Here is a 12,427-nt window from a genome sequence, read left to right as displayed (position 1 = left end):
GCCGCCCGACGCGCCCTCGCCACGGCCGGCGATGCCGCCCTCCCTAGAAGCTGAATACGTATTCATGTCTCCCAACCAGCACTCGAGAGGACACGTACTCGGCCGTATTCACCCGTATTCCGCTGTGTCACTGTATTCTTCTCCGTTGTATTCACGCGGTGGTCTGAATACGCAGCACAACACCGTATTCCCGCCCTGAAGTTGGCGTATTCAACACGTAGGCCGCCCTCGCTCATCGAGAAGCTCGGGCTGACCGGCGGCTCGGGCGCCGCCGTGCTCGGCGGCATCGCCGGCGGCGCCCTCCTCGCCACCGCCGCCTGCCTGGTCCTGCTGCTGCAGCACTGCTGCACGCACGCGCGCCCGCGCACGCGGCTGGCGAATGGGCTGCGGACAGGCGTGAGACACCCGAGACTACCAACGACTACCCGAGATTACCCGAGATTACCCGAGACTACCAACGACTACCCGAGATTACACGAGATTGCCCGAGATTGCTCGAGACTGCCCGAGATTACCCGAGATTGCCCGAGATTGCCCGAGATTGCCCACTAGGCGTGCGCGCCATGCTGGGGGGGGGCGGCGGGGCGGAGAGCGCCGCGAGCCGGCAGTCGAACTCTATGCGAGAGCTCAACCCGGCCGCGATCGCTGCGGCGGCGGGTCGGGTCGCAAACATGGCAGAGCTCACACAGGGCTCCCCGACCCGCCGGCCTTGGGGCGCCGCCGGGCCCGCACCCGCCGGGGGCGGGGGGCAGCAAAAGGGGCGAGCGGCCGGCGAGCGGGCGCTCAGCCCGCAGGCGGAGCGCGCGGAGCAGGCTGCCCCCCGACCCCTCCCTTACACACGCACGCACGCACGCACGCACGCACGCACGCACGCACGCACGCACGCACGCACGCACGCGCACGCACACACACACACACACACACACACACACACACACACACCGCTCACGCGCACCGGGCCTTGCACTCTTAATGCCGTGGGGCTCCTGTCGTCTAGACGTGGAGACGCGAGAGGGTGGGGTCGCCCCCCCCCCCCCCTCTTGCCCCACCACCTCGTGAGTAAGGTGTGGAGAAGTGTACCTCACCTTTCCCTTACCTTTAGGAGCTGCGCGCGGAGCTGGCGCGCGCGCGGGCACTGCTCGGGATTCAGCCGGCGCCGCCCGCCACAGATTCGAGCAGCGGGGCCTGAAACGCGGGAGGGCGGAAGCCCGCTGGGTGGGGTCAGAAGGGCGCGGAGGAAGGCGGGCGGGCGGCGGGGTGTTCGCTGCCACCACGCCACGCCGGCCTATCTATGTCTGCGCCCGCCCCAGCGCCCCAGCAGCTCAAGTGTGATCAATAGAATAAGGGAGTCATGACGCGGTAGGAACTGAGCGAGGTGTTTTGTCACGAGGCTCACTCATCTCTCTCTCTCTGCTATTTCAGGTATAATTACTAATTTCATGATTCACGATACGATCACCCATCCCCGGGCCGCGGGCGAGGGGCGTCTGGCTAGCTACTTTTGTTGAAAGGGTTAGGGCCATTCACTGTGGCACAGATCGCGTTACAAAACCTTGATTTGACCAATGCGCCATTTGGTGCCTCTCGGTGCCTTCCAGAGGCATGGCGCGGAGTGCCCCCGACCCCCGTCCCCACTCGGCGGGATCGCAGCTGCCTCAGAGATTTTTAGCAATACCAAACAAATCTAACACTCACACGTCATTTGGGGCCTGGAGCCCTGTTCACGCGCGCGCGAGACGTGCAGACAGGGTTGCCAACTTTGCCAGGTGAGAGCGAATGGCGCGGTTCACGCCTCGCACAACAGAGAGAGAGATGCGCTCTGCATGGTGGGACATAAAAGAGAGCGAGTACTGTCTAGGGATCGGAGCTCGGCCTCGCTCGCCGCGACATCAAAGCCAGGGTTGAGCGGCGGTTGCGGCGGAAAGGGTGGCGACGGCGGAGAGAGCGGCGGCAGCGGCGGCAGTGGCGGCAGCGGCGGAGGGGAAGGCGGATTGCTATCATCGAACGTGAAGCCCCAACCGGTCAAGCCCCAATCGTAGCTGTATTCCCCGGGTACCGGCGACGGCTTCGGTGATGGCGACAGCTCGGGCGAGGGCGACAGTGCATATCCCAGTGGGAGCAGTGCGACGAGAAGAAGCAGCCACGCGCCGCGCCACGACCCCGTCCGGCACTGTACGAGGCGCCCCGAGCTGCTCCGCCGCACCGAGGCCGCACCGAAGCGCGGCGGCCACATCCACTCGTTCAGCAGCTCGCCGCAGCATGCTCCGAGCAGCAAGAACAAGGCGGCCCAGAAGGGGGCAACGCCGTTATGAAGAGCGCGAGAGCGAGCGCCAAGATTCCGAGCAGCAGCCCGCCTCATGGGCTTGCCCGACGTGCGTCCAGACGAACGTTCGAAGTTTTAAATTAGTTAGCCGAGAATTTTACGACACGAGAACGTTGAACGTTTGCGAATTGCACTCTTTCGTCTGGACGTCAGGCGCGCAGGAGGTACATGCGAGCTTTTCAGAGTCAAGCGATTGCGCGAAATCCCACAGTGGTGGATTTTGGGGCGCTGTCTAGATCTACCCTCTATGTGTGTGGGGACGTTTACCTTACCTTACCTTACCTTGAAAAGATGCCTCAATGTCAATCCTGAATCGTGAATGCAATCCTCAGATTTTAGATTAGGACGCTGTCGACCCGGTCTACTGTAGCAGGGCGCGCAGAGTTGGCCCGCGCAAACAGACGAATACAATTTTCACCCACCTCATTCTTCACACACCGGCCCCGTGCTCCTCGTCCTCCCCGCGCCAGCGGCGGTGCCACCAAAAGTACTGCGCCGGCGCCGCCCGGACGGCGCGAGTGAGTGCGTCGGCGTACGCGCCAACCAACCGCCGCGTCAGGCGGTCCTCCGCGCCCCCGCCGCCGCCCTGGCCCTCGTCGGACGCAACCGTCGCCTCCGCCTCTCCCGCGCCGTCTTGCCCGTCGGCGGGGAGGGCTCGCGAGCGCGCATCGCGCTCGGAGATTGCATCTCCAGATCGCCTCGCGGCGAGCCGCTCCTACGTCATGTGCGCCATCAAGACGCCGAGGTAAGGGCAGGACTACGCCATGAAGACGCCGAGGTAAGGGCAGGACTAAGGGCAGGACTACGCCATGAAGACGCCGAGGTAAGGGCAAGACTACGCCATCCGAGGTACTCAGAGCACCGCGTGAGCACACGAGGGCTGCGCACACAGTGACCCCCGCGGGAGACGGCCGCATGCAGCTGAACACGTGTCCTCTCGAGCGCTAGTCGGAACACGCAACCGCGTAGTCTGCTTCTAGGGCTCCGCTCCAGTACGAGTCGCAGCACGAAGCCCGCCTCGCCGCCGCCGTCAGCCTCGCCGCCGCCTCCCGCCGCCCCTCCACTGCCCTCGGCCTCGCCCTGATCGACGAGCAGCAGCGCAGCGAACCACACCGGCGCCTGTGAACAGCGTCTCTTCACACCTCTAGCTGTGAACAGGCCGCTGCACAACCCAAACCGGCGCCGGCGTGCTGCATACGAGGGGTACGAACGCAGGGAATACCGCGGAATACGACCGAATACGGCGGAATGCGCGTCCTCTCGAGCGCTAGAGATGGGGGTGATATGGGGGAGATATGGGGGAGATATGGGGAGGTGTGTCCTCTCGAGCGCTGGTTGGAGTACGAGAAGACGTCTTCCGCTTCTGGGCACCGGCGCCCCGGTCGCCGCGTGCAAGCGGGCGATGCCTGACGGTGACAAGGGGAGGTGTAGCCTCTCCACTCACACACTCGGGGGGGAGGGGCAGGCTGCCCACAAAAGGTGTATCCGTGTGTCTTCAATCATGCGATGGAATCAGTTCTCGCCGGACGAGCTGAGCTGAGCCTCAGGGCTGAGCCTCCGCCGCACCTCGGCTCTGCCTCGGCTCTGCCTCGGCTCTGCCTCGGCTCTGCCTCGGCTCTGCCTCGGCTCTGCCTCGGCTCTGCCTCGGCTCTGCCTCGGCTCTGCCTCGGCTCTGCCTCGGCTCTGCCTCGGCTCTGCCTCGGCTCTGCCTCGGCTCTGCCTCGGCTCTGCCTCGGCTCTGCCTCAGCCGCACCTCGGCTCTGCCTCGGCTCTGCCTCGGCGATACCTCGGCGATCTCTCGGCTCTGCCTCGGCGATCTCTCGGCTCTGCCTCGGCGATCTCTCGGCTCTGCCTCGGCTCTGCCTCGGCTCTGCCTCGGCGATCTCTCGGCTCTGCCTCGGCGATCTCTCGGCTCTGCCTCGGCTCTGCCTCGGCTCTGCCTCGGCGATCTCTCGGCTCTGCCTCGGCGATCTCTCGGCTCTGCCTCGGCGATCTCTCGGCTCTGCCTCGGCGATCTCTCGGCTCTGCCTCGGCGATCTCTCGGCTCTGCCTCGGCGATCTCTCGGCTCTGCCTCGGCTCTGCCTCGGCGATCTCTCGGCTCTGCCTCGGCGATCTCTCGGCTCTGCCTCGGCTCTGCCTCGGCGATCTCTCGGCTCTGCCTCGGCGATCTCTCGGCTCTGCCTCGGCGATCTCTCGGCTCTGCCTCGGCTCTGCCTCGGCTCTGCCTCGGCTCTGCCTCGGCGATCTCTCGGCTCTGCCTCGGCTCTGCCTCGGCGATCTCTCGGCTCTGCCTCGGCGATCTCTCGGCTCTGCCTCGGCTCTGCCTCGGCGATCTCTCGGCTCTGCCTCGGCTCTGCCTCGGCTCTGCCTCGGCTCTGCCTCGGCTCTGCCTCGGCGATCTCTCGGCTCTGCCTCGGCGATCTCTCGGCTCTGCCTCGGCGATCTCTCGGCTCTGCCTCGGCGATCTCTCGGCGATCTCTCGGCGATCTCTCCGCGATCTCTCGGCGATCTCTCGGCGATCTCTCGGCGAGGCGAGAGACCGGTCGAGAAGAGGGCGGGGCGGCCAAGGAAAGACGCGCGGGCGGCGGGTGGCCTAATGGGGGCATGTCTCGGACATGTCCAGGACAGACGCTGGACATGTCCTGGCACAGGGCGGGCTGGGCAGGTGGCCGGCTCGGTCTCTGGTCTGGCAGCAGGCCGACGAGGCCCCCGCGCGCCACCGCCCGCCGCAGCGAGGCGAGGCAGCCTGGAGGAGGCTTCCGGGCCGGTCCCGAGACGGTTCCGAGAAGGTTCCGCTGCAGCGAGTCTGGGCAAGGCAGCCGTGATCCGCGAGCAGCGCCAGCCCTACTTCTTTTCAGACTGGGTTTGGGTACCGGGATGGTAGGGTACTGTGCGTCGGCGCGAGCGCCAGGCCGGCGCCGCGTCGCCGCGCCCGCAGCCAGCGGTCGAGGAGCCGGCTGTGCAGCGGCCTGTGCATACGCCAGACTTGTAGACGGGATTCGGGCCCCCGGGCAGGTGCGGGACCCCGGCTCTTCACAGCACGGCAGTGTGGGCAGGGCAGGGCAGGGCAGTGTGGGTTTCACGGCAGGGCAGGTAGGGAACGGCATCGCAGGGCAGGGCAGGGCAGTGGGTGCGGGCAGGGCAGTACTCTCGGCCGTCTCTCGGCCGTCTCTCGGCGGTCTCTCGGCTGTCTCAAGAGGGAAGGTGAGAGAGAGAGAGAGAGAGAGAGAGAGAGAGAGAGAGAGAGAGAGAGAGAGAGAGAGAGAGAGAGAGAGAGAGAGAGAGAGAGCTCGGCGGTCTCTCGGCGGTCTCTCGGCGGTCTCACCTGTACACCAGCCGCCCCTGCTCGACGGCGCACTGCGGCAGCTGCGCCGCCAGCAGCCGCGGCAGCAGTTCCCACACGCCGATGTGCGCCGAGCAGACAACCACGCCGCCCGCGCGCGCGTCCTCGACCTACGCCATGAGTGCGTCGGGGTGGGCGTACGGTCTCGTGCCGAGCATTCAGAGCACCGCGTGGATACGAGGGGTGCGAAGACGGTGAGCATGGCGGAGGGCGGTCGAGTACGGCTGCATACGCGTCCTCTCGGGCGCTAGTTGGAATGCATGAACAGCTTCAGCTTCTAGGGTCCTCGACCAGCTCCGCCAGCGCGGCGCCGCACTGCGGGTCGCACCGCAGCGCGCGGCGGAGCGTCTCGTCTCGCGACGGCGGCTGCAGCGTGAGTAGAATCGCCTGGCCGAGGTGTAGCAGCGAGCGCCGCCCGAGCGCCGCGGCCTCCTCCCCACTGCTGCAGAGGCTGCGCACGTTGGACCGCACCACGCCGGTGCGCCACCCGCCAGCACGGGCCACTAGCCAGCCGCAAGCCCGGCCGGCGGGAAGGACAGCGGCCAGCGGCACCGCCCGAGCGAGCAGCTCGAGGCAGCGAACCGCGAGGTAGGAAGCGACGTCCTGCAGCAGCGCACGCCACCGTTGCATTAACCTTCTGTGTGAGCTCCTGCTGCACTTGGGGTGGGACGACAGGGGTAGACCGTGCTTTGATCGGTCGCCGTTGCCGCAGCGGTGCGAAGGAGCAGGCGACGGTGCAGGCATTCCGTGCACACGCTTCTTCACATAAACGCACAACTCCGGACGCAAGACGCACAAGCACAGACAGTCGAGAAGGGGGAGAGACAGCAACGACAGTCAGAAGTCAGCGCTGGGTCCCAGGAAGGCGAATGCGATGACGGCCTCTAGTGTGAGCTCTAGCTAGTGAGCTCATACGCACGCCGGCAGATCGCGACTATATACAGCTAGTTAAGAGCCGACCGACCCTCGCGTCCGGTGCTCACCGACGGCCGGGCGGGCCGCCCGCCCACGCGCCGCCTACGCGCAGCGCGTGCGCCGCAAACTCGCCCGCCGACAGCGCTGGCCAGTCTCCATCGGCCGTCGCGAGAGGCCTGCCCGGCTGTCGCCGCGGGGCCCCCACGAACACCACGCGTCGGATGCGGTGCCGCGCGAACTCGCGCGCAAAGTGCACGCCCCACGCCCGCCGCAGCGTCGTAGCGAAGTAGGACCGCGCCTCCTTCGCGCTACGCGCGCCGATCCGCCTCCAGTGCTGCTTGGATGCCGACTCCACCACACAGTCGAACAGCTGGTGCAGGTCGTCCGACGCCTCCGCGTAGGCCCCGACAACGAGGCTGCGCACGGTGCCAAACGAGCGCAGCACGGAGGAAACGGCGTCCCTCGAGCCGTTGTTCCATGCCTGCACGTGCGGCTTGGCATCGAGCGCCGCCGCCCGCGCCTCGTAGTCGCGCTGGACAAGGTTCGCCCTGTCGGCGACAGCGCCGCCCTGGCCATCGTCGCGCGCCCGAGCGCTCATGTAGTGAGGCCCGCCGCGGTGGATGGTCTTGCCCTCGAGGAGGTGCTCCGCCGGCGGCTGCTCGGGCCCGCGCTGCACTGTCGTGCCGCGCCACCGGACAGACGGATGCGCCTGGCCTCGTGTGCCCGTGCAGCGCGCCGTGCGGGACTCGCGCAGCTTGCAGTGCAGGCGCCCATCCGGCACGATGCCGTTCTTGCCGCGCGTGCCAGCTGTGCCGTTGAGTGTGACAGGCGGGATGACGGCGCTGAAGATCTCGCGCGGTTCCTCCTTGCCGCGCAGCCCCGCGTGCAGCGCATCACCGATCACGCGTGAGAAGATGTCGTCGTGGCAGTTGCCGTGGGCGCGGTCGTTGAGCGTCGCCAAGCCCAGCTGGACGCCAAAGGCATCGCAGACTCGAGGAGGGCCGCGGCCGGAGCAGGCGATGCTCTTGCCCACGAGCGCGCGCACGGCTGGGCTCTCCCGGCCGAGGTAGGTGCAGAAGATCTCGCGGAACTCGCGCGCCTCGCACCGGTTCTGAGCCGAGGGCCATGAGCTCACCCACGCGGACGAGAACGAGTCGACGGCCAGCCACGCCTCCCGCCGCGTGTCGCCGTGCGGCAGCCCGAGGATGCTGCGGCTGAGCTGGTTGCGCTTGACCTGCTCCCGCTGCTGCGTCAGCTGCCGCTGTAGCCCAGCGCTGCCGGCCCGCCCGTTGCCAGCCTCGGGAGCCCGGACATCGAGAGGTCCCGCCACGCCCTCGCCGCGGACCTCTCGCTGCATGCCCTCCCACGCCTTCTTGAAGGACTCGCCCGTCGGCGTCAGCTGCCCCAGCTGCGCGCCGAGCGGGTTGACGTTGGTGGTGCAGCCCGAGAGGAAGCGCGAGAGGCGAGGGCTGTTCGGGTACGGCAACTCGAAGGCGCCGTGGCCGAAGAGCGGAGCGAGCATCTGGAAGAAGCCGCGCTCTCTGCCGCCGCCGGGCGTCGACCTGTCGAGGAACCTCTCGGCCGCCTCGACAAAGCAGGCGCAGAACGCAGCCGGCGCCACCTCCTCGAGCGAGCGCAGGCCGAGGCCGCGCATCCGCGCAGGCAGGCGAGCCCGCCGCGCGGTGATGGCGTCGCCGAGCACGCCCTCGTAGCCGCACGCCTCAGCGGCACGGGTGAGCGCAGCGTCGACGACGCGAGCGTGGGACACCGTCTTGTCGGGAGGGAGGTGCCGAAGGATGAAGTCGAACTTGGCGGAGCAGGAGTAGTAGATGGCGGCCCACAGCTGCCCGTGCGGGGGCTTTCTGGCCAAGGGGACAATCGGGCTTTCCACGGGACCCTGGCCAACCAACACGGAAGAGCCTATGGTCCTTATTGCTCGATGTAGGCCTCCACGATACTGCTCACCTGGGCGCGTAACCACGCATCCACAAACCCTGCCTCCCCCATTGGGCAGCCCGCGACCATCACGCCTCGGTACGTCCGCGACCCGCCATCCTCCTCCGGCACCAGCACCATGCCGACTGGCGCGCCCAACGCCTCCCGCCACAGGCAGTGCGAGAGGTTGTACTCGGGAGAGAAGCACTCGAGCTTCGAGACCTGCATCTCGAGGTTGAGCGACGCCTTGACCGCCTCGCCAAAGCGCTTGACCGCCGGGAACACGGCGGCCGCCGGTCCTAGCGCGAAGATGTCGTCCATCTCCGCCCAAGCCCCGCCACCGAACGGCCTCAGCTCGGCGTCGAGGGCAGCCAGCTCCGGCTGGATGGCGATGCAGAAGGCGCCGCTCGATGGAGGCCCGCCCTGCTGCGTGCCGGTCGCCGAGTCGCCGCCACGCGACGTCTCAGCGCGGCACGTCTGCCCCTCGAGGTGGTGCTGCTCAAAGAGCCGCGTCCGCTGGGGCCCGACGAGCAGGCTCGTCGCGGACATGAGCGTCGCGTGAAGAAGCGGCATGAACGGCGCCAGCTCCGGCACCTCCGAGCAGCGGCGGAGAAGCGCCGACCGATCGATCTCGTTGTACGCGTTTTTGAGGTCGATCTTGACGAGCACAAAGTCGCCTCGCTGCTCGAGCAAGATGCGGATCCCGTTGATCATGATCGAGATTCCGCCCGAGACTCCTACCGCCACCTGCTGTGGCGCGAGCACGTCCGCCATCGCCGGGGCCACGCTGGCAGTCACCGAGGTGAGGATGGACCGCAGGGTGACCTCGCCCACCGCCACTGGCCGCACGTCAGGCTGTCGCATGGCCTCCACGTCGGCCTGCGTGACCGCCTTCTTGACGAGAGGCATCAACGAGGCGATCGAGGCGGCGCCGTAGAACCAGGTCGGCAAGTCCCCGCTGGCGAGCTCCGAGGCGAAGGCATCGTACTTCTGCATGACGCTGTCGGCCTTGGCGTCGTCGAAGGAGTGGGTGAGCACCCTGAGGTACTCGTTGCGGTTGCCCGAAGGCCCGGTGCCCGCGCGCCGCCGCAGCTTGCGGAACGTCTCGGTGAGGCTCACCCGCACCGCCGGGACCTGCACGGGCAGGTCGTGCGGGACGGGGCGATCGCGCTCCGGGTGCTTCCTGCGCAGCTGCAGGAGCACGGAGGCCGAGAGGTCGGCAATGCCCAGCGAGTGAAGCATCCGCATCGCGCGAGAGATCTCGCCGTCCGCGAAGAGCGCGAGCGCCGCGGACACCGCTGCCGAGCGCTCTCGCTCCGTCCGCTCCTCGAAGCTCTCGCGGCGATGCGCGCTCCGACGCCGAGCCGACCACGCTCTGGTGCGATCGGCCTCCCAGGCGCAGAGGAGGGCGGCCCGCTCGCCGTTGCGCCACCGCTGGAAGCGCAGGGCGAGAGACGTCGACACGTCGATGGAGCGACCGCCGCCCCGAGAGGTGCGCGCCGGCCCTCGCAGGAGCACGTCATGCAGACATAGTTGCCACTTGAGCCCGCGCTCGAGCGCCAGCTCATCGCCCGAGCTCTTGGCAGCCTGAATGAAGTCGAAGACGTCGACATTTGCTCTCGCCCACTCGCCTCGCAGCGAATCCGGTACCTCGAGAACGTGACTGCACGGGGAGACGGCGCACTGGAAGGCGCTGTGCGCGTCAATGCACTCCCACTCGCCTCCCGGCGGCACCGCCGGTGGCGCCCTCGCATCAGGGAGGCTCACCTTCTCCGCCGCCGGCGGGAGGGCGTCCCATGCGGCCTGGCGCGTGGCGTCCGCGTCTGCCCGCGTTTTGGCCGCATGGCACGCCGCCGAGCGGCCGGCCGCCGCCTCGACGAAGGCCTGGTCGGCCTCCGAGACCTGTGCTTTACACAGCGGGCACTCCGGTGGGGCCTGCTGGTTTGACCGAGCTCCAAAGGCGCTCCGCAAGCAGCCCGCACAGAAAGCGTGGGTGTGGTGACAGCCAAGCTGGCAGATGGTCGCCGTCTCTTCCACCTCGGAGAAGTCACAGAGGCAGATCCCGCATCTACTCTCGAAGAGCAGTTGCCGGTTCTCCTCTTGCCGCAGGAGCTGGTGCTCGATGTGAAGCCGGAGCCTCTGGCTCCGAGCTTCTTCTTCGAGCACCTCGAGGTAGGACATGGTCGTCCCATCCTCCAGCGGCCGCCCCTCCGCCTCCTCCAACCACCAGCTGTCTGCGGCCCCGTCCGATTGGGGGGGCATCCACTCGCCCTCAGCCTGCGATTGAGCCGCCGCCTCGGCTGCTGCAGCCTCCGCCGCCGCTGCAGCCAGCCGCTCTTCCGCCGCCAGCTGCGACTCAGCGATCCGCGCCAGCCTCTGCAGCCGAGTAGCAGCTGACTCAGCCGGCAGGGAAGGAGCAGCAGACTCAACAGCCTCACGAGCCTGGCTGGCTTGAAGGCGCTGCGAGCGGCGGTAAAGTTGGTCAGTGTTGCTGTCCTCTGTATCACCGCCGCCGCTGCCACCGCCGCCGCCGCTGCCACCGCCGCCGCCGCTGCCACCGCCGCCGCCGCTGCCACCGCCGCCGCCGCTGCCACCGCCGCCGCCGCTGCCACCGCCGCCGCCGACGCCACCGCCGCCGCCGACGCCACCATCGCCACTGCCGTCGTCGCCGTCGAAGCTGCGACCACCGCTGGAGCCATCAGAGCTGCCACCTCCAGAGCTCCTAGAGCTCCGAAGGCGGCGAGGGCCGCTGGCTCCACGTCGGCCATCGCCACCACCTCCCCGCTCACCGCTGCGACGTGACATCGCGATATGCGAGGTCACGTGCGCAGCGGCGCTCAGTTAGGTTGGTTGCGTCCGCTGGCTAAGCTTGGTTCGCGGTGGCGGGCGCCATGGCGACTGCACGATGGCAGGTAGGACGCACGTCTCGCTGCTGTCGTATTCACTCTGGGTGGGTTTCAAACCACAAAAAATTCGCACGCGTACAATGCGATGCGAGTTAAGGCAGGGCAGTCCGGGTTTTGCGAGACGGGTGTCGTCTCGCAAGATGGCATCACGCTCGCACCTGCCGACCGCCGCCACGGCGGCGAGACGCCTTATCCGCCACCGCGGCGCCGGCCACAGGCCAGCGCTAGGCAGCTGCCGGCCACACTGGGCCGGATTTGCCGGTAACCGTCGCCGCACACTCCTACGTCCACGCCGCTGTGACGTCTGGCGACGAGGCGCCGGCCGCCAAGCTTCATCGCCAACGTGGTCGCTCGCTGGTCCTCTCGGCTCGGCCACGCGTCGGCCCAGCTCACACGAGCTCCAGACAGCCACCAGTCGCCACGCGCAAAGCGTACGGGTCGCCGGCTCCCTGTTGTGCTCTCACGCTGGCCGGCGTAAAACTGTACTGGCAGTTGTCATGCCGTACCCGTCGCGTTTCGAAAGGGAGCCCTCAATCGACGCGTCTACACGCACCGTGCCACCGCTCTCCACAACTGCTACCGTGGACATCAAGCTCCTCGACTCGATCTGCGGCTACGACGGCGCTCTAGCTGCTGGCTCTCGCGGGTGTCTGGCGACCCGCTCAGGCTTGCGAAACGGCCGGCCGCGGCGACGTGTTTCGAGCTCGCTGGCCTTCTCCGCGCGGCTGGGCCCGCCCCTAGTCGGGGCCGACCCGCCCAGTCACTGGGCAGCGCGTGCGCCGGCGTTCTGGACGACGGTGTGCCGATGCATCCGGGAGGCTCCGCGGGGCTGCTCTAGCAGCCTCGGGAGGGTCGAAAATCGAAGCCGGAGCGGCGGACCACGGAAGCTCCACGGACGGTGAGGCGGGCTGTGGTTGGCCCCCCCTGACCGGGCGGGGGAGTGGCGCCCCGGGAGTGCCGCTCCGGCGACGTCTGTGGCCTCCACGGTACCGTGACCGCGGTGC

At 68.0% G+C, this 12,427-nt stretch overlaps 1 protein-coding gene across 1 annotated transcript; it reads right to left on the bottom strand.

Annotated features, from left to right (window-relative positions):
- Positions 1 to 5,645: 5,645 nt before the first annotated feature.
- EMIHUDRAFT_116892 (hypothetical protein) lies at positions 5,646 to 11,285 on the bottom strand (the record flags this gene model as incomplete). Its single annotated transcript, XM_005774401.1, has 5 exons — positions 5,646 to 5,777; positions 5,959 to 6,304; positions 6,651 to 8,479; positions 8,548 to 10,893; positions 10,956 to 11,285. The coding sequence occupies 5 exons, from the start codon at positions 11,283 to 11,285 to the stop codon at positions 5,646 to 5,648; spliced, it is 4,983 nt and encodes a 1,660-aa protein (XP_005774458.1).
- Between the last annotated feature and the right edge of the window lie 1,142 nt (positions 11,286 to 12,427).

Source organism: Emiliania huxleyi (assembly GCF_000372725.1).
Source record: "Emiliania huxleyi CCMP1516 unplaced genomic scaffold EMIHUscaffold_312, whole genome shotgun sequence".
NCBI lineage: Eukaryota > Haptophyta > Isochrysidales > Noelaerhabdaceae > Emiliania > Emiliania huxleyi.
Note: the sequence above shows the minus strand (reverse complement) of the source record. Positions and strands in the feature narration are given on the sequence as shown.